Source organism: Periplaneta americana, chromosome 17, assembly GCF_040183065.1.
Source record: "Periplaneta americana isolate PAMFEO1 chromosome 17, P.americana_PAMFEO1_priV1, whole genome shotgun sequence".
Lineage (NCBI taxonomy): Eukaryota > Metazoa > Arthropoda > Insecta > Blattodea > Blattidae > Periplaneta > Periplaneta americana.
In genome coordinates this window covers 21930704-21952808 of record NC_091133.1, presented here as the reverse complement: position 1 = coordinate 21952808, position 22105 = coordinate 21930704, and the positions used below count along the sequence as shown (strand labels likewise).

The 22105-nt window shown below is 36.7% G+C and overlaps 1 protein-coding gene across 6 annotated transcripts in view; it reads left to right on the top strand.

Annotated features, from left to right (window-relative positions):
* The window catches only part of LOC138692622 (zinc finger protein 541), a 1853746-nt gene that overhangs the window by 1790274 nt on the left and 41367 nt on the right, over positions 1-22105 (top strand). For 5 of the 6 annotated variants that reach the window (XM_069815665.1, XM_069815669.1, XM_069815666.1 and 2 more), the window contains 4 exons: positions 687-1043; positions 4392-5827; positions 9654-9934; positions 10864-11091. In XM_069815665.1, coding sequence (XP_069671766.1) covers positions 687-1043; positions 4392-5827; positions 9654-9934; positions 10864-11091 — 2302 coding nt within the window. The remainder of the gene's footprint in view (positions 1-686; positions 1044-4391; positions 5828-9653; positions 9935-10863; positions 11092-22105) is intronic. The other variant, XM_069815664.1, reaches the window with a different exon arrangement.

Here is a 22105-nt window from a genome sequence, read left to right as displayed (position 1 = left end):
ACCGGGACTCGAACCCAGGTTTTCAGCTCTATGTGCTGATGCTTTATCCACTAAGCCACGTCGGATTCTAGTTCCAATGCCGGATTGAATCCTTGGGAGAGAATTTTTCTCCATTCTACCTACTGTCAGAGAGAATTTTTCTCCATTCTACCTATTGTCAGAGAGAATTTTTCTGTTCCACCTATTGTCAGAGAGAATTTTTCTCCGTTCTACCTATTGTCAGAGAGAATTTTTCTCCATTCTACCTATTGTCAGAGAGAATTTTTCTCCGTTCTACCTATTGTTAGAATTTTTCTCCATTCTGTCTACTGTCGGAGAGAATTTTTCTCCGTTCTACCTATTCTTCATCATATGGTAATGCAGAATTACTGCATGGAAACATCATATGTACTTCGGTACACCATAGTAATAGAATATATCTTAGTTCTATTTGTTGATAATTTTATTGCTTGCAATTTTAAGTGTGAAGTCCATATTTTCTCTATAACCTTGCATGGAATATTTAACTGTTTTAACTTGGAGAACCCTAAATCTTTAATATTTTATAGTACTGCAAGTATGAGCACGTTCACAACATAAACACACTCTTTCATAATGCTCACTACTTCATAATATTTCATTTATATGCACATAATTCGAAAGTCTTCAAAGATAATGATTACTATTAAATAATCTTTATGGTTTAGGTGGCAGTGAAAAGAGCAAGTTCTGATCCTGGTGCTCAGCATGGTTCAAGTTCTAGTAGTGCAAGTCCCAGCCCTCAACCAACCATGCCCACGGCGCAGCAGCAACAACAACAACAGCAGCAACAGCAACAACAACAGCAGCAGCAGCAGCAGCAACAGCAACAACAACAGCAACAGCTACAGTTGAGTTTCCAGGGAGACAGTTATTCGCTAGCAGGTGTGACATACCAAGCCACAGAGGACGGCAGTGGTTACTTCTCACCCAGCCTTCAAGAGGATGTGTTTCAACAAGTATCAGTGCAGGACACCATGCTGCTGCACGGAGTTGATGCGGCCCAGCTTGCAGAGACTATACAAGTAGGCTTATATAATAATCATATCTAATTTACAGATTACTTGCAAGTATCTTTTATAATTAAAAGAAAAGGTTTTATTGAAAATGTTTTCTTTAAATTCGATATCAGAAAGTGTTGTACTACCTGTCAGTCTTCAAAAGAGCCTAGAGAGTATGAAGTAGACTTCTTTCATTGATAGTGAAACATAGAGATTGGGGCAGCTATATGTCTGACATTAATATCAGACAGTTCGGATTTTGAGTCAATTGTCCTCTTAACTTTTGCCGGACGCTAATTTGTCCTCCTTTTGAGATCGTATCGTAAATAACTATGTAAATTACCATCAAATACTTATAAATAAGAAAAATGTAGTAATGGCGAAAATATTTTTTTTCTGCTGGTAGTTATTTTTGTGTTGGCTGGGTTGGGTGCTAAATAACAGTTGTATGGCGTGAATCAGGTCCGGGCATAGCTCAGCGCGCAAAGCTGAGAGCTCCTGGGTTTGATTCCTGGTGCCAGAACGAATTTTGTTCCAGTAATAGGTATCTAAGTCAAAGAAAATAACTTGTATTTTTCTGTAGTAACTGATGCGTCAAATATAGGTGCAATTAATTGTTTTCCAATACTTGTGGGATATTTTCATTTCGAAGACGGAATATAACGTGTGATAATAATGAAACAGCAGAGGCCATAACAAATCAATTGCTATCTAAACTAGAGATGTCAAGCCTAGATGTGACTAAGATGTCAGCATATTCTGCTGACAATGCCAGTACGGAAAACACGACAGTATTTATCAAAAACTAAAAGTGGCTCAAAAAAGGGTTACTACTACTAACTGTTCAGCTTATATTTGCACTTACATTGAAACTAGATAGTGTATTTCTTAAGAGAGATTATCCCAAACGAGATAGCTGCCCATTCTAGAGTACCATACGGTACAGTACCTAAAAGATTCGGCCTACTTCTAAATCAACAGATTAAAAATATTTGAATAAAAATTATAATTTTATGTATAATTAATTGTAAAACATATAATAAACGTAATCCTGCATCAAAGGGAAGCTACCATCATGTTATGTTTAGATTTTATTAAAAAAGAATTAAATACATTAATTAGCACTGTACAAATTATGTAAAATGCCCAAGGAGTCTTTAAGAACTTGTAAAGACATCTCCTGTAAGCAATTGATGTTAAATCCAAGTTTTTTGAACAATGAGGCAGCACATAAGGAAATCATTGTACAAGCACCAAAAAGAATTCCAATGACTTCCCAGGATTGAATGCCGTATTTTTCTATCATTTAAGGCCATGTTTTCTTTCTATATCAACATCCTTTACTTGGTTTACAGATTTTTTTGAATCACACTGTTGGGTCAATGATACTTGTCAATTACTACGATATCCCCTCTTTTTATAGAATGTACATCTGAAATACAAATTACTTCACAAACCTCATAATTTTTAGCATTTTAAAAATAGCTTGCAATGGAATTGCGAAATTTAGTGTCTGTTATTGCAGAAGCGAAGCACATGAGCCAGGGTTTCAGTTTCCTGCAAGCTCGGCAGTGGTTTACTCAGCTCCTGCCAGGGACACTTCTGACAGCTGCAGCATTATAGATCATCTGACTATTACTATACTAAAAAACAAACTCTATTTCAGTTTTGTCGTAGTATATGTCTTTCCCCGCACCTAGTATCAGCACCCATTCTGAGACCCATGGTGAAACAAAACATGGCAGAAATTCGATGCTTAACGAGACTATGAGCCACAGTCTAATGCTGATGTCATTAGTTATTAGACCATACATCAATATGATTGTATGTAATCAACGCAGCAACAGCATCTTGATCATACATCCTCAGGTTGACTCTACTCGAAACGTACTAAGGATTGGCCTCACAGTCTGGATGCCTCCACAGACTGTTTGCAATAAATAGTCCAACTTTGGATCCAGTGTTAGGGCACTGGCTTGAGGCTTACATTGGTCTTTTGTACACTCTAAACATATGCGATTATTATCCAAATCCGACAGGTGGCTTTCATGAATCCTATGCTGACAGGTGAGCCATCCTATCTTAGCCACACCAGTGCAAGGTCCCATTCCCAGACGAGTAGATACCTCATAATCTCCAGAGACAGGGGATCTAAATTCTTCCCATATCAGTATCGGGACAATCACCAAGACTTTACACCCACCTATTTTTAACTGTTGCAGATGATAGATGAAAGTGTTGATGGAATGAAAGAAGGAAACGGGAGTGTCCCGAGAGAAACCCTTCTCAATGTTTGCTTTGTCCACTACAAATTCCATCACGATCTGACTGGGTATTAAATTCAGGCTACTTGCACGGAAAACCAACATGTTAGGGCTTGAGCCACAGATGCAGTGACACACTCAAATTATGGTTGGCTTATGCCATGAATCCGTGTCAGCCAAGATAATCTAGACTGTTGGATAGTCGAAACTCTTACTTACTTATAAATGGCTTTTAAAGAACCCGCAGGTTCATTGCCACCCTTACATAAGCCCGCTATTGGTCCCTATCCTGTGCAACATTAATCCAGTCTCTATCATCATAACCTACCTCCCTCAAATCCAGTTTAATATTATCCTCCCATCTACGTCTCGGCCTCCCCAAAGGTGTTTTCCCTCCGGCCTCCCAACTAACACTCTATATGCACTTCTGGATTCGCCCATATATGCTACATGCCCTGCCCATCTCAAACGTCTGGATTTAATGTTCCTAATTATATCAGGTGTAGAATACAATTCGTGCAGTTCTGCATTGTGTAACTTTCTCCATTCTCCTGTAACTTTATCCTTTTTAGCACCAAATATTTTCCAAAGGACCTTATTCTCAAACACCCTTAATCTCTGTTCCTCTCTCAAAGTGAGAACCTAAGTTTCACAACCATACAGAAAAACCAGTAATATAACTGATTTATAAATTCTAACTTTCAGATTTTTTGACAGCAGGCTAGATGACAAAAGCTTCTCAACCGAATAATAACAGGCATTTCCCATATTTATTCTGCTTTTAATTTCCTCCCGAGTGTCATTTATATTTGTTACTGTTGCTCCAAGATATTTAAATTTTTCCACCTCTTCGAAGGATAAATGACTCTACTGTAATTTATTCTTAAAACTTACAATATAATTATATGGAAGTACATATTTTGTTAGCGTTGTAGTTATGTTCATATTGTTCATATTTTATGAAAAAGAAAACTATTTATTCTGAACACAGAAATTTGTTGTCAATTATTGATTATTAGCATTATATCTTCACAGACCTGTGCATATAGATTATATTATAAACCCAATTTTTGCCAATATTTATAGGGACATGTTAACTGACCAACAGTGGTTGACATCTCAGTTTCAGGCAGCAACCCTTTTACAAGATCAGGCAACAGCAGAACAGCTTCAAGACATCGCATCTCTCGAGGACTACCAGACAGCGACGGCTGGACTGCAAGACAGCGTCCAGAGTCCACAGTACAACACTCAGAACCATCATGCGGTGCCCCAGGACTTCCAAGCTGTTCTAGATTCGCCTCTGCCTGCAGGGCTAGCTGACTTCAGCACATATGGGCAACCGGCTGTGGTGACATCCAACACTGATATACGAACTGCATTGCCATCTCCCGTGTCTAAAGATCCATCAGGTGGTTACCGTACAACGCAGTCGCCCCATCAGCAGAGTTATGCCAACTCACCTCACGCAGCCCTTACAGTTCAGTCGCCTCTACCGTCACCTCTAACACACCATGATTCACCGGGCTTCACGTATCCGACGCCACCAGCCAGTCAGGAAGGGCAGTCGCCGTCATTTGTGCATGGTACGATCATGACGAGCACGCTGCCCTTGTCCTCACCACAACAACAGTCTGGTGCAACAGACAGTTTTGTGCAGTCAGTGATCTCGCACGGCGGTGGTCATGTACCACCTGCTTCATCTCCACTCTCTGCGGCCTTCTACACGGCCGCCATGTCTAGCTCTGCTGCTGTGGAAGCCGCGCTCTCCGAGGTGTTGCCAGTGGAGACTCAGGGAGGTTGTGTAGTGAGCAGTCACCTGCGGTCCCCACACGGATTTAGCCTTTATGGAACACTAGCCAACCCCTCTCCACCTCCGCAATCGCCGTTATCGGCAACCCCTGTTCCGTCTCCCCTTTCTCTGTCCAGTGTGCCTGCCTCTTCATCTTCGGTGTCATCACCTCTACCTCCTGTTACCTTTGCCCCTGCTCAAGGGCAGGTCACATTCCCTTTGTCTCCGCACCAATCCCTCCAATCGCAAATGATGCCAAACTCAGAAGATCCCCTCCTTTCTAGCAGCCCCAAGGACTTTGGAAGCAGAAAGAAGTTCGACTTCGGAGGTATACACTCGTTCAAGCTTGTTGGAAATGGAATGGTGGACTTCGGAGTAGGAAACTCAGGACTCACAGGGATTGTAGTAGACAGTAATGGGGAACTCAAGTTCTTCCAAACATCAAATCATCATCCAGCCAAGAGTTTGGTGGTGACGGGGAGTACATGTGCTAACACAACGGTGATGATGGGGAGCAGCACCTCGGCGTTTCAAAGTAAGAAGAACGAGCCTGACGGCGGCAAGAAAGGTTTGTCTGGCAAGGGTGCCAACACACACCACGCCTCTCACTACCACCATCACCACAGCATGGCTACTACTACGACCACCACAACCACTACTACCAACAATCGCAGCCAGCGACCAAAACTTCAGGTGGCATTAGACAACTTGAAGGAGGAAGGTGATGATGACGTGTTTCTCAGCCCTACGAGGTGAGATGTTTTCCATTCTAAATGTTTACTCAGAAACAAATTCGCATGTGTAACAGATATAATTAAGAGAAATAAGAACTATCTTTAATGGCATAAAACTATGACTATAGATTGTGTTTCTCCATTAATACAAAGAAACTTTATTTATGCGATTTTATGAGGGTTTGAAGAAATAAACAAATAAGTGAGAAGAAGGTACAGCTGAAATGACATTTAATAATATCTGAAATAGCATTTGAAGACTATAGGGCAGAACAGGTTAATTCAATTTAGTAAAATTTTCACAAAAGAAATTTAGAACTTCAAGCCACTACTCAAATTATCACATATTCTTCAAGAATCTAAGATTGTGTAGAAAATCTTAGCTGCTTAGAGCCATAGTTGGTTGATGTATTACATTTCAAACTCCAACTCAGAAGATTTTACGAAATGGATTTATTATTCTTCCCATGTGATCCTAATTTAATAATATGTTTGTTCCTAATGAATAAACCATGCCGCGAAACTGTGATAATTGTTCCATAATTTGTTCACTTATATTATGGTGTGTAACGAAATGTTCCACTGTTTCTAAATCAGTAACATCTTCAATAAAGAATACAAGATTGTTGGAGGCAAGCACGAATTTAAAAGTGGTTCGCAACTTCACAACTTCTTTTTGTGTGTCATGCAATTCAAATGAACTCATGAACTTAGAACATTTAGGAAGATGTAGAACCTTACAAAAAGCAGATTCTATACCCCAAAAATACTGGGGTGCAAGAGGACTAATGTTTCCATTGCCAAACATCTAGGCATTTGAACAACAACATTATTTTCGAGTTCTTGCTTTCTCATAGCAAACCTAATTTCGAGCATAATTGATTTAAAACATATAAATAACGTTTCATATCTCATGGAATTTAAAATATGATTATGGTAACTGTAAAAACCATGCATAAACGAAAAACATATATTCGAAGTAAATTAATATATAAAATATAAGAAAACGAATAATTGTGAAAAACGAATAAATACGAAATGTATAAAAGAAGTTTTATTGTATTTTATTGTATGTTAAAATGTTTTACATTTTAATAATAGATTCATTTGTACATGTTATGATTTCGTCTAGGTACCTGGTAAGTTAATGAATGTATCACTGGCCCAAGTATTTTTATCTCTTTCTAATATATTGACAGTTCAATTATAAATAATCTGTTATCGATGTAGCCAGAGGTATGTTTTGGACTCCACTTCACATTACAATCTTTCTCTCATCCTATTCCAAAGAAGTGTCATTATTTTTTTAATCAAACGGATGTAGTACGTATGTTATTTTTCACCTATAATACAAGATGCTGCAAAGGAGTTGGTCATTTTTAGAAGGTTGTTTACTGAGCAACGTGGAGGGTTATGGATATCGATCGACCGTTGTTTATTAGCATTTTTGATGCCATTTGTGTATTCATGGAGGCGTGGAGTGCGGAGCATTGTGCTTTTATCGTCGAGACATTTTCCAAGAATGGTGATTCAGTTGTGATAACATAGCGTGTCTTTCGTCTCCATTTTAATGTTGGCCACCACGGAGCCATTCCTAGTCACAATACCATACTGAAATGAATAAAAAGCTTTCGATTAACATCATCAGGTTCGTATAAGAAACCATCAGGCCATTTTCGAAGTGTACGGACGCCAAAAAACATTGAGCAAGTAAGAGAGGTATTTATGAGGAGTCCTCATCGATCAGCTAGACCACAGGCTACAGTGCTGCGACTTGCAGATCGTTCTGTGCGGCAAAACTTATATTTAGATCTCAGATTTTATTCTTATAAACTCATGATTATTCAGCAATTAAATGAGAGAGACTGTGCCCAACATAAGACATTTGCCGAGATAATGCTCAACATTTTGGCAGACAAAATGGTTGTGTTCATGAGTGACGAGGCGCATTTGCATTAGAATAGTTATGTAAATAAGCAAAACTTTAGATACTGTGCACCCGAAAATCCTAAAGAACTACACGAGTGGGCGCTTCACAGTACAAAGGTTACAATTTGGTGTACAGTGTCTAGATTCTATAGTATAGGCCCTTATTATTTTGAGGAGAACAGGAACACCGTGACAGTGAATAGTGAATGCTACAACGAAATGCTAACGAGATTTCTTCAACCAAAACTACGTAGGCGTTTTCGTGGGATTAATACGCAGATGGTATGGTTTCAGCAAGATGGTGCCACGGCTCATATGACAGAAAATTCCATGACAGTTTTGCGCCGCATGTTCGCAGGACATATAATTTCTCGGTGCGGCAATATTTTCTGGCCTCCCCGTTCGCCTGACCTTACTATTTGCGACTGTTTTCTGTGGGGTTACCCGAAGTCATGGTATACGTAAATAGGCCTCAAACACTCGATGACCTGAAGATTGTCATTGCCCAGGAAATTGCCAACATTGATGACGAAATGTTAGAAAGCGCGACACATAACTTCAGGGAAAGACTTGAAGAGTGCATGCAGAGGGACGGACAACAATTGAGGGACGTAATTTTCAAGACATCCTAAATGTATGTACAAATATCCAAATGGCACACATAGCCAGATTTTTTGGCATTAATAAATTTAAAAGCCATATTGGAAACCCGCTAAGCTACTTTATTAAGTTAAACACAAGGTTCGTCAATGCTTATCTGTTTGGAACAATTAACTAGAAGTTATTTGCATAGACGGACCTTCTGTTTAACTTATTAATAAATTTGTTCATATATATATATATATAATATATATATATATATATATATATATATATATATATATATATATATATATAAAACCCTGTGTTATTTCCATTTGAAAACTGTCCAACTCCTTTGCCGCACCTTGTATTTGCAAATTTTATTATAATCACGATATTTCATATAGGTATCTTTGAGTATCTATTAAAGAACAATATTATAGCCAGTCATCCAACATTCTCTTTACTAGAAATGATATAAATATGACAACAAAATTTTAGAAATGTGTGTTTTAATAGTCATTTAATTTGTTACATTGATAATCTTATCAAATGAGTGATTTTAATACTATTGAAGTAACACTGACATGTAATCTGATAAATGTACCTTAAAGATACATTCATATTATTGAATCAATCATAAAATGTTTTGTGATCTTACGGTAGGCCTACTGTAGATATTAATGATCATAGGTGATTATAGTTATTGCTGACCAGTAGGACAATTAAACTAAGGAAAGGATAATACCGACACTTATTTTTACAGATCGTAGAGAAGTTCACTCGTCAACTTTTAGTGTTACAATAATGTTGATTTGTTTCATGGATGTCACAGTGATTTTTCAAGAATTTTCGCGATCAACACATTTTGAGCGAACAGTATGAAATCCTTAACTGTTAATGTTTTATCTCCAGAAATTTGAATTCTACTGTAGTGTGACAACTGCTTATCTGTGAAGCAACACAGAGGAATTTGATTTATATATGCTTTTTATTTTTCTCAATGTATTTTCATCGTTTTACCCAAATGAAAAGTACTTCGAAAGAATTCACTTTTCTTCAGTTAATATTATTTATACGCTTGTAAGCAATTATTTGATTAATAATAAAATAAATAACATCTCTGAATGTTTAAAGTCATAAAATTTATATTTAATATCTGTAACACAATTAGAAGATTTATATAAAACAAAAAATATAGTACCGGTATCTTAAAAATAACTGCGAACTACACTGTATTTCCTTCCTATCAAGGTCACATACTTACAGTTAGGCCTGTATATTTTAGGATATAGAATATTAATGTACTGATGTCCATCATTTGTTTTTACAGCATCCCTGCAAGTCCTATTCGTGTGCAACGAAAGAGGCCGCGACCTGAACCCCTGTACATACCACCCCATCCTCATCCACTGTTTCAGTCACGTCTGCGTTCACCTCGGCTGTGCACTTCATCTCCTCCTCCACCATACACACCCCCACCCATGCTCAGCCCAGCTAGGAATGGACAGGGACTGTTCTGGCAAGCTGTGACTCCTACCACATCAGCCTCAAATGCTCCTGCTAGCTCCAATGCTGCTTGGCCTAGTTCAACTACACTCACTCCTTGCAAGAGTAAGTTTTCACATAGTTGTACATTACACCTATGTATTTATTAAAACGAACTGAATATTATTGATAGAACTAATAATCAAGGCCCATAGTTTGTTGACTTGAACATTGTTTCAATGATCTTTAAATGAATTTAATTTAATATGATTAGAGATTAGCTGTAATTAACGAAAAGTATCATAACTATTTAAAGCAAATGGTGAACTCTTGTGTTGCCGACCGGCCAGCTCTATGAAGTCTCAGTTCTCTGACAACTTATCATCCAATAGTAAGAAAATATACATTGAGTTTTTATCACAACCATCTTGTACACATACTATTTGCATTGATGCTGTAGTTTTTTTTACACTATTGCTTTCAAAATAAAAACAGTTATCTGGTACTGGTATGTATTTTTGTTTATATTGGAAAAAATTTCTTATCCTTTGCAGTAAGCTAATTGATTCACCAAAGAAGAAAGCGATTACCCAATAAATAAACAACTTTTAGAATAATAATGGAAATATATTTTGTAACCTGATGAGATCAGTCTGAAGGGTGTGTAAGAAATGGTAATATCTACAGAAAAAGGAAAAATAAGATCTTAATATTAATTTTGGTGTACCGGAACTAAGTGACAAAAAAATCATTTAGACTTCAGAAAATGGGTAAATGCAGCATTTTTTATTACTATGCAAAAGAAATATGTACTGTAATGGTATTTCTGTTTCATTGATAGATGACAGAATTCACATTTTGGCGAGTAATATTTCAATATGAATGTTTTATAAAGTAATGCATACGCAGTTTATTTGAATTTGTAATTCTGTTGTTGGAGATAATGTGTTACGCATACTAAATTGAGTACTGAATTAAAGAACTGAAGGTTTTTATAATACTCTGTGCATTTTGATACCTGATTTTATTTTCTATGAATTATTAAATTTTCGTAGATGGAAATGGTGGAGAATCCTCTAGTTCTGAAGAGAGTCAACAAGGCCCAACTACAAGCAGTGATTCAGCGCCAGAGTCGGATGCCACACCTCATATGAATATTGGGCATGACTTTCAGTGCAGTATACCACAGTGGAATCCTGACAGAGAAAAAGCAAACAGGGAACCATCATATGAGCACCTGTTGTGGGATCCAGGCATCAGCAAATTTTGTACAGATGCTGAAGGTAACTGAGCCTAAATACATTAATGTACTGCCTGTTTTGTAAATAAGTTTAATATATATAAATTACTTTTCTTTTTTTCCACATATTGCTAAACTGGAGAAGAAGGTACTGCAGCTTTCAATTGTGCTGTTACAATGATAACCAACTGGAACCAAATACACAATGTCGCCAACATATGGGCATGACGTTTGTCTGTGATGCCATTACCAGGAGAATTTTTTTTTCCTTTGCCTCCTTTATTCTGAACATTACTGAGATGTAGTGCCACTGTTAGTGACAAGATTAATTAGGGTTTGATGAGATATACAAGTTGGGTCGTGGGAAATAGTACATTTTATATTTGTAAGCATGCAGTTAATAATGGATTCTTCTATCAATTGTTTTGCCCAAACAAAACAGCTATTATTCCCATTTGTTAGTCATGAACCATTGGTCACAGGAGATCCGTGTCAGGGCAGTGGAAGCATATATTCATGGAAATAGTGTTATTTTCGCGCAACGTAAGTTACGGTATAATGTGGAGAGAACTGTCATCACCGTATTCCAGACAAAAGAATGATATTCAGGTGGGTGAATCAGTGGAGAACAAATGGTTCAGTCTGAATACGTAACATGAGGGGCCACAGAAAACAGTTTGCACGCCTGAAAATATCCAACATGTCCATGTGGCTCTGCAGTGAAGTCTGCAGCGATTGGTTTGTCACCATGCAAGAACATTACTTACGTCTCACACTTCCCTGCGTAGGATTGTGAAGTTGACTTGAAGTTCCATCCTTACAAATTACAGGTGTGTCAAGAGCTGCGGCCAGAAGATAGAATAGGCCACAATTCTGCATAATATTTCTTGAAAGAGTGCAGCAAAATGAGACCATTTTGTCTGCTCTGGCAATGTCTGATGAAGCGAACTTTCAGCATAGAGGTTTCGTGAATAAGCAAAATCTTCGTTACTATGCAGGTAGGAACCCACAACTTTTTCATGAGAAACCTCTACACAGTAGTATGGTGCACTATTGGAGTTTCCATTGGCATTGTCGGACCTTATTTTTTTTTTAAGACAATGAAGAACGTCCACTCACTGTCAACACCAAACAGTATAGGAACATGATAGAAAACTTTTTTGTTCCAAAACTGTTAAGAATGAATAATCTCAACACAACGTTTTTTCCAACAAGACTGGGCTAGAACCCACACAGCCCGTAACATGATGACTACACTGCGCTAGTTGTTTCCAAATCTACTGATCTCGCAATTGGGAGATATCGTGTGGCCTGCGAGGTTTCCAGATCTGACATTCCCAGACTATTTTCTTTGGGTTTATCGCAAAGAGAAAGTTTTCTTCCGGCGGCTACACACTATTTGGGATTTGAAAATGGCAATCCAAGAAGAGATTCATGCCATTCCCAATGAAATGATTCAACTTGTCATAAGAAACTTCCGAGAGCACTTGCAGCAATGTATCAATGTTGATGGAGGCCATTTGTAGGATGTTATATTCAAGACATAAAATGGCAAGATTAGAGTGGGTTTGATGACGGGATAGATAAGTGACATGAGACCTAGGAATGTGACAGTGTTAGGTTAGGTTAGTTGAGGGCATAGCCAAGTGATAGGAGACCTAGGAATAAGGCAAGATTAGAGTGGGTTTCATGGGGAGATAGATACATAAGTGACAGGAGACTGAGAACTGTGAGAAAATTAGAGTGGGTTAGTTGGGGGGGATAGATAAGTGACATAACCAAGAATTGTACAGTAATTTTAAGACAAAGACATAATTAGGTGAAATATTATTTCAGCATGGTTGCTCTGTCAGTTTTTATTTTTAGTCCCACTGGATACATGATGTTAAATGGATGAATTTCTGATAACGTTTCGCATTGTCTTGTAAAATCTCCATTTTATTTTCTCGAATTAAAATTTCGCTCACAGTTTCTTTTGTTTGACCATACCCAAATGGATTTGTCACTTTGCTAGCGATGTTTCTAATTGGCTAGGACCCTTATGATAGTTTTGTTTCCTAAAATTGATCAGCAGTATGATTAATGTGGTAAACAATTTTATGGCCACTGAAAGTTTTGTTCTTTTTGTAAAAGACGTATTTTCTCTGGCCAAAAAATACATTGGGAATGCTTTCATAATTACGTGCTTTCGCGAACATTGCCTCGAAATTTGTTTTCGTTAATTTGAATGATATTCCCTGAACCACATCACATTATTTTGTGTTTATTTCGCTGTGATAACTTGTTGTTCATTCATTCATTCTTCATGCATAGTGTTCTGCCCAAGGACAGGTCTTTCACTGCAAACCCAGCATTCTTCAGTCATTCCTATTAACTTGTTATAATGCCTTATTAAATTTAATTTCTATATTGTTGTAGTGCATTCAAAACACCGCCGTTATACCACAGTCTAATATCATACAGTCACGAAGCTTGAGGTGATTTTTTTTTTTTTTTTGCATTTCTCGCGATACAGTACTCCAAGTGTTAGCAACTGAAAGTACTAGGAACAATAGACCGTGCTGGTACTATTTTGCATTGTCTGTGTTGAGGCCATAGTAGTGATCCTAATGGCTAGCAACTAAAGTTCAACTGTCATTGAATGCATATTCCCTACCGGTATATATTGAGCTTTGTGACTGTATGTACTAGACTGTAGTTATACTCTTTAAACCTTGCACTTGATTAGTGTAGTGAATTATTTAAGTGTACCGGTATAGGCTATAATATATTTGTTATCTAATGTGGATGACATCTACCGATTCTTACTAGCCATGGCCTTCTATCCATTCAATCTCCAGTCTGCAGTTGTCTTTCCTTCACGGCATCATAAATGCCTTGGCTCCAGAAAACCTTAGGCTTCCCCTGCATCTTCTTCCTTCAGGCTTCCAGTCCAATATACATTTTGACAGCTGTTCTTCCTTCATCTGTTGAACATGGCCGTACCTACCATTTTAACAGCTATGTTTTGATGTAATCTAAAATTGTATCTTGAAATTTCATTTTTTCTTGTATAATTGAGTTTCTAATTTTGTCTTTTCTTAATTGTAATACAATAATAGAATACAGTAGGCCTACCAGTACAGTACAATGCAATACAATAGGCTGCAATACAAAACTTCTCGTACTGTATCAATTCTGTGAAACCCTGATCTGACCTTCCTTATAATTAAAGAGTCAGTCAAACTCTTACGGAATCATCTATATGGATTCTAAATCACTGAACTGAAAAAAATTGAGGCGCCACTATCATCTTCCTTATTAGCTTTCAATGTTTGTTTGTTTTACTTGTTTGTCACATCTCTTACTCTGTTAACTTTCATTGCCTGTTTGTTCCCTTTTTCTTTTGTATGTTTTGTCTAATGGCAGCCTCAGATTTGAGGAAGCTCTGATAATATGTACCAGTATATTAAATCTCACGAACTAGCCAAGGAAACTTTTCTACTCGAAGACTTCAGGATGCGATTCTCACCTGCTCTCACTGCCCTCTACGGCCAATTCATCAGACCATTTACTAGAAAGACGCCTGAAAAGAGAAGAGACATGGCCGGACTTCTACCACAGTCTACTATATATACAGTCGCGAAGCTTGGGGTGTTTTTTGCAAATCTCGTGATAAAGCGCTCCAAGCGGTTAGCAATTAGAAACAATAGACTGTCCATGGTCGACTTTGGACTGTGTCGTATTTCTATCGAGTGCTAGCTCATTGCGTATTTCACATTGATGCTTGTGAAATGTTCGTTATTGCTTGTAATGAAAATGTTAATGGCTAAAATATAATAATTTGAATAATAATATGGGACAAGGAGGAGACGTTTGTAGTGCTATAAATTGTAGCAACAGTAAGAGAAAGAGGCCAGAGTTATCCTTTTTCCGATTTCCGAAAGATTCAGAAAGGCTCCTAGGTTTCCACAAGAATGCTGTGCAGAAACAAAACTCTTAATTTTGAAGTTCTTTGTGACTGTTAGAATACATTATATCCTTAAATTTCACAATGAAATGTTTCAGTCTAACCGAAAGGACATTACATACCGGTTAAAGTTCTGTCACTTAGGCTGCTAAATTTCCAGAGAAATAAAGGTTAGGTCTACTTTTTTTCAAAGGATATATTTTTAATTGTAGCTATTAATTTTGTTATTATTTTTATGTGTTATTTTACTAAAGACGTAGAAAAATTAAGTTTATTTTAATGAAGTTTATTGATCAAGTTTTATTTTCAATTCTGGTGGGCTTATTATTGCTTAGGCCTACTTTTTTTTTTTCAAAGGACATGTTTTTAATCATAGCTGTTAATTTTGTTGTTATTTTTATTTGTTGCTTTACTACAGACGTAGAAAAAGTCCGTTACAATAAAATTCATTGATCACATTTTATTTCCAACTCTGGTGTGATTATTATTGCTTAACCTCATCCCACTTTGTTAACTATGTAAGCTTACACTACAAGTACCGGTACACGTAAGTTACTCCATTAATTCATATTTCCATTATTATTGTTGTAAAGGGAAATGCAAATTAATATTTATTGGTTTCATAGTTAATTATCGCTATAATCTTGAATGAGTGAAGCTATTATAGTAAATTTCAGTTCGTTTTGCACAAACAAAAATTATATTAACTTATTTCTTGCAGGTATCTTCGAGTTTATGGTGGAATTTAATATACTTCATTAAAATAATAAATTAACTTTATGCATTTAATATTTCAATAATGGAAGGAAGGTGTTAATTTTTCCAAAAGAACACAACGAAAGTGTTTGTCATCTGTTAGGCGAGAGATCTGCGATGATGAGGCGATAGTAGCGATCCTAGTGGTGGGCAACTACCCATGTTTGCATTTTTACTACATATTGAGCTTCGCGACTGTATATAGTAGACTGTGCTTCTACTGCAGACGCTATGATGAATAGAGAATGGACACGACCAAATCAAGACCTACGACATTTGCTTACAAGCTTGACAGTTCATGGTTACCACTTCAAAACAAAATAAGCAAGACAACCTGCTACCATACACCTGATGATGACTATGTGTGTTCATTATGTGAATCACATTGTGACAGATAGGCTACTACATAATAAAATACAGAAATCAGTGTATTTCTATAAAAGAATATAGCAAGTTGTAAATACTCAACAATATGCACGTTATGTGCTCTTCCTCTCATCAAATCTCATTTTTAGGTTATGTATTGTATATGATTTAAAATCTAGGCTAAACTAGAGCTGAGTTACTTTCTCGTTCTTTGCTTATATATCTTAAACTGTTCAGAGCTCTCTCCTCACTTAAACCAACATAACTTTGATAACATTACGAAAGTTTCACGCTATATAGTGAACATTCACGATGTACCTTGCATTATACGAATCTGTGACAGATTATTTTAAACTTTTCTTATGCCTTGCATATACGAATCTGCGACAGGTTAGGTTAGTTTAGGCTTTTATTATGCCTTGCATATACGTTGGGTAAAGGCTGGTGATTTTTTGTTTTCTAATGTTGTCAGTAATAAGGTACCAGTAATGTAGTGGTGGATTTTCACTTCCGAAATGAACAGAAGTAACTCAGTGCTAGCATTGAGGTAGTTCCAGTAATTTCGGAAGTGAAAATCGTTGAATTTACAAGAGATTTTTTTCTGGAGATGCAGTTGATTGTATACAGTATGCAAGGCATAACAGAAACCTAAATTAGTACTTTTTCTCAGAAGAAACACATTGGAATGGCATTCTGGCATCTTTCTCTTTTATTTTTCATCATCCAATCAAGAAATATGTTAAAAAATATGTTTAACATAATTTTTTTCTTTCAATTTCGCTTAGTCTTTGAAAGTCTTTTAAAATTAAACGAAAAGAAGATTAAAAATGACAGAAGTCTCATGCAATAGACAGCAATAGACAGCAACCATCACCCTATATTATTCTACCCCTGATCACAATTCCACCACCTTTCTCTTCAGAAGAAAAGCACTGTGTGTATATGTATATAGGGGAGACGGGGGTTAATTAGGTACAGGGATCAATTGGGCCATTGCCTACATAGCATTCAAATAGACCGCTTAAAAATTTGAATTTTTGTTCACTGGTTCCTCGCTAGGTGGCAGTAATATCGGTATATTATTACAGTCACTGTATATATTATGACTGCTGACTGGAATGTTAGTGTGTACAATTTTGATCTCTAAAGATTTAAGCTGAGTAAATGTAAATATTGGGGAAAATTTTAGAACACGGATTGCACCTACCAAATTATGTCTTAAAATACTAAAAAGAGCAGATTTGTTTGCGTTTGTCGAATGCGCATCATTATATTTACGAAAAGGCACTTTTCAGTACCATTAATTTATTTTGTGTGCACAAGGTTGGAATTTTGAAGTAAGAGGGAAAGGGTGCAACCCATGTTCTGGAGTTTATCACTCCAAAGCTCACTCTTTAATGTCATATCAATGGACGTGGAATTATGCAATCACAGTCTAGTGTGTATATATATATATATATATATATATATATATATATATATATATATATATATATATTTTTTTTTTTGTCACGAAGCTTGAGTTGTGAGGGTGCTAGGAACAATAGACTGTGCCGGTACTATTTCGCATTGTCTGTAATGAGGCGATATTAGCGATCCTAGTAGTTAGTAACTATCTATGGATGCATATTTACTACGTATTGAGCTTCGTGACTATATACTAGACTGTGATGCAATATTATTTTCGTTAGAATCATGGTTTTGTTTTCTGAGGGAATATGAGGTTATGTGACCATATGGTCCAGTTAACCACATGCCATATTTAGTACTACAGTTCTTTCCCATATTTTTCTAAGAAACTTCTGGCAATATATTTTGAAATAAGAAATCATCTTTGTAATATTTGTCTCTAAGTTAGGTCTAAATATTTTGTTATAATTATGGCGTTTATGTACATTGCATTAATATCTAGGCTTAAAACATAATTGATTAATAGTTAATTCACATAGGTAGGTTTTAAGATATTAATTTATATTTAATTACATTAAATTACATGTAAAATTTATTTTATTTTTATTCAGGTTAAAATGCCACGAAATAGGGCTAGAACAACACAATTTTGCTCTTATTCGACTGAGGTTTTAAAAGAGCCGTTAGAACTGTTATGAAGGGTGAATTATCAATTCAGAAAGCATTCCGAAAAATATATTAACAAGATATGTCAGAAAAGGAAGGAGTGCTTCTGATCTTGACTGTAAATTTCCGTCCCAGTAATGAACATCTGCTGGTATTCAACCCTGAGGAAGAAACATTATTGAAAGATTACTTAAAAACTTCAGCTAACATGCACCATGGTCTTACAATGAAAGAGGCTTGTCGCCTTGCTTATGAGTTTGCAGTTGCAAACAGCAAACATTTGAAACAGAACTGGGAAATGAATAAAAGGCCGGGATTGAATGGCTACGATCTTTCATGGCACGACACAACCAATCTTTACGAACACCAGAACAAACAAGCCTGAGTCGTGCAACTAGCTTTAACAGGACTAATGTGGCTGTATTTTATTCAGTTTTAAAGGATGCCTTGGACAGGTACAAAATTGCTCCACAAGATATTTATAACTTAGACGAGAGTTGTATTTCTACAGTGCATAAGCCCCCTAAAGTAATAGCTGCCACAGGGCAGAAGCAAGTAGGTCAAGCTACATTTGCAGAGAAAGGGACGACAGTTACTGTGTGTTGCATTGTTGGAGCCACTGGAAAAGCTGTTTCTCCATTCATTATTTTTCCGAGGGTCCGCATTTACACACACATGTTGAAAGGAGTTCCCTTAGGCAGTGCTGGAGCTGCAACAAAGTCTGGATGAATGGTCAGTGATCTTTTTATTGAGGTTCTGAAACACTTTGCAGAACATGAACGATAGACTATTGAGAAGCCAAAATTAATTCTCTTAGAAAATCATGAAAGCTACTTAAGTATTGCTGGATTAAACTATGCCAAAGAAAATGGAATCATTTTGCTCACATTTCCTCCACACTGCATAAACTCCAGTCTTTGGATCTGACAGTTTTTGGACTGCTAAAGACATATTTCAACACATGTTGTAATAACTGGTTTACTAGCAATCCCAGAAAACCTATCACTATCTATGATGTCTGTGAACTATTTGGTAAAGCTTACCCAATGGCTTGTACTCCACGAAATATAACTCGTGGATTTGAGTGTACTGGCATTGTTCCATTCAACTCTGAGATATTCACAGACAATGATTATTTACCTTCATTTGTTTCGGATCGACCATTGAATCAATCAAAGGAGACAGAGTCAATACCATCCACTTCTACACAGAACACACAGTCTCCCAGATCATGTGACTGGAACAAGGACCATCAGAGAATGGACACATTTCCATATCTCCAGCTCCTACGGTAGGCTTATAAATGTTCACCTCAAGAGATCAGACCATTCCCCAAAGCAGATCCTCGCAAAATTGGTGTGTCAAGAAAGAAGAGAACGTCTTGCATTCTCACTGACACGGCAAACAAGAAGGAACTTGAAGGTGCAGTCTCTGCACATAAGGAAAAGAAGTGTGTTGAGAAGAAACCTACTAAATGTGACAAAAAGAGAACTCTTTGACAAAATAGATGATACCAGCAGCGAGGGTTCTGTACCAATGTCTTCGTCCGACGATGACATTAGTTTGGATAGTTTGTCTGATGATGAAATCCACAATTGGAAATAATGACGTCATCATAGGGAAAGTGTATGGAAAAACTAAGGCATCAATTAGATATTTTTTTTATTTTTATTTTTTTTATTTTACTTGGTTATTTAATGGTGCTGTATCAACTACGAGGTTATTTAGCTTCGATGGGATTGGTGATAGCGAGGTGGTATTTGGCGAGATGAGGCCGAGGATTCACCATAGATTACCTGACATTTGGCTTATGGTTGTGGAAAACCTCGGAAAAAATCCAGTCATGTAATCAGTCCAAGCGGGAATCGAACCCGCGCCCAAACGCAACTCCAGATTGACAGGCAAGCGCCTTAGCCGACTGAGCTACGCTGGTGGCCTCAATTAGATACTATGTGGCCAAGTAGTTTAGAGGAACTCTAATGGTTTTGCAGTGGAGTGGTTTAAACGTCACAGTGGAACATTCAAATTCAGCAAATCATCCGAGCCTATTGCATTCCTACAAGAGTGTGATGTTGTACTGAAATTCCTATCACCAACTTATCATGGAGGTAGTGGACGTTTTGCTAACATGATCTCTCTTTATTATGATTTAAGCTTATATTCAATTGTGTAAATCACATTTATTAAGTATTAATAGTGATTCCAGTTTTCTCTGTTCAAGTTTTAATTATATCTGTAATGATTATACTGGTCAAGAATGATTTTGTTAAATAAATAATTTCGGGTGTTTCTTATGTATTGACATCTGCTGATTCCAAAAATGAAGTCAGAAATTTTCCATCACCCACCATTTTTTTTTTAATTTTGAAAATAAATTTGTTCCTGTTTATTAGCATTTGTGGTGTATAACAAGCTGATTAGAAGGCGTATTTTACATTTATATTTCATTACAATTTGACTTGTAACGTTTGGTGTTGTTACCTGTGAATTCACGAATAATAACAATGACATTTCCCTCACAAAACTGTGATTTTAAGGTAAATTTCCCAGATGAATAGAAGCTTTCTTTAAAGAAAGAAGCTAATCATGTGCTCTCTTCCGTTGTAAATTGAATTATGATAGAAGTATATAATACCGAACCTAATAGTGCATTGTAAGGAGTAGTGTATAAATGTATAATGTAAAAGAAACATGTCTTGAAAATGTCTTATAGATAGAAACAACTTCTGTTAAGTGTGTGGTGAGCTCACTTTAAAATGACAGAGGCCAAATATTATTCCTCTAGTTAGAAAAGCTTATGGCTGTTATTTTAACAACAAAATAGACCAGAACAAGACATGGGCCCCTGAAATCTGTTATGCCAAATGTGTAACACTATTAACTGGCTGGTTAAAAGGATCCCGTCATATGCCTTTTGCAGTCCCTATGATATGACGCGCACTAAGGATCATTTGACATACTGTTATTTCTGCTTGACAAATATATCTGGAGTAAATTCGAAGTCCAGACACTGTTAAATATCAATATTTAGTTTCTGCAATTCGGCTTTTGCTTCATAGGCCAGGATTTCCCATACCAACTCCACCAGATGACATAACATTGATTGAAGTAATTGAAAGTGTTTCTGATGTTCAGAATGAATTATAAAATGATCCAGATTTTGTGGAAGATGATACTGTAAATAAACTTCACTTTCTAACACAGGAGGATTTAAATGATTTGGTTCGGGTTCTTGGTTTAAGTAAAAGTAAGGCAGAATTACTCGCCTCAAGATTGAAAGGCTAGAAGCTGCTGCAGGTAACACCAAAGTAAGTTTCTTTTGCCAACGCCAAAAGGAATTTGAGCATTTGTTTTCTAAAGAGGAGGACCTAGTTTGCTGTAGTGATGTTGAGAATTTGTTCGAGTCACTGGGTGTTGAGCATAAACCTGAGGATTGGCGTTTGTTCACAGATTCCTCGAAAACAGTTCGAAAGGAGCGTTATAATGGAAACAAATATCCATCCATTCCTTTAGCCCATGCAGTTGGTATGAAGGAAAATAATGAGAATATGAAGCTCTTACTAACCACTATCAAGTGTGACAATTTTTATTGGCAGATATGTGGGGATTTGAAAGTAATAGCTATCTTACTTGGGTTACAGCTTGGCTATACTTCTGCAAGTTGGATAGCAGAGTCAAAAGTAATCAATATATAAAAAAGAACTGGCCAAAGAGAGAATCATTTTAATCCAGGACAAGATAATGTTCTTCACCAACCATTTGTAAGTTCTGAAAAAATCTTATCGCTTCCACTGCATATCAAACTAGGCTTGATTAAGAATTTTGAGAAAGCAATGGATCGTGATGGCAGTGCATCTCTCTTCCTGAAAAATAAGTTCCCAAGAATCAGTGAAGCTAAATTAAAAGAAGG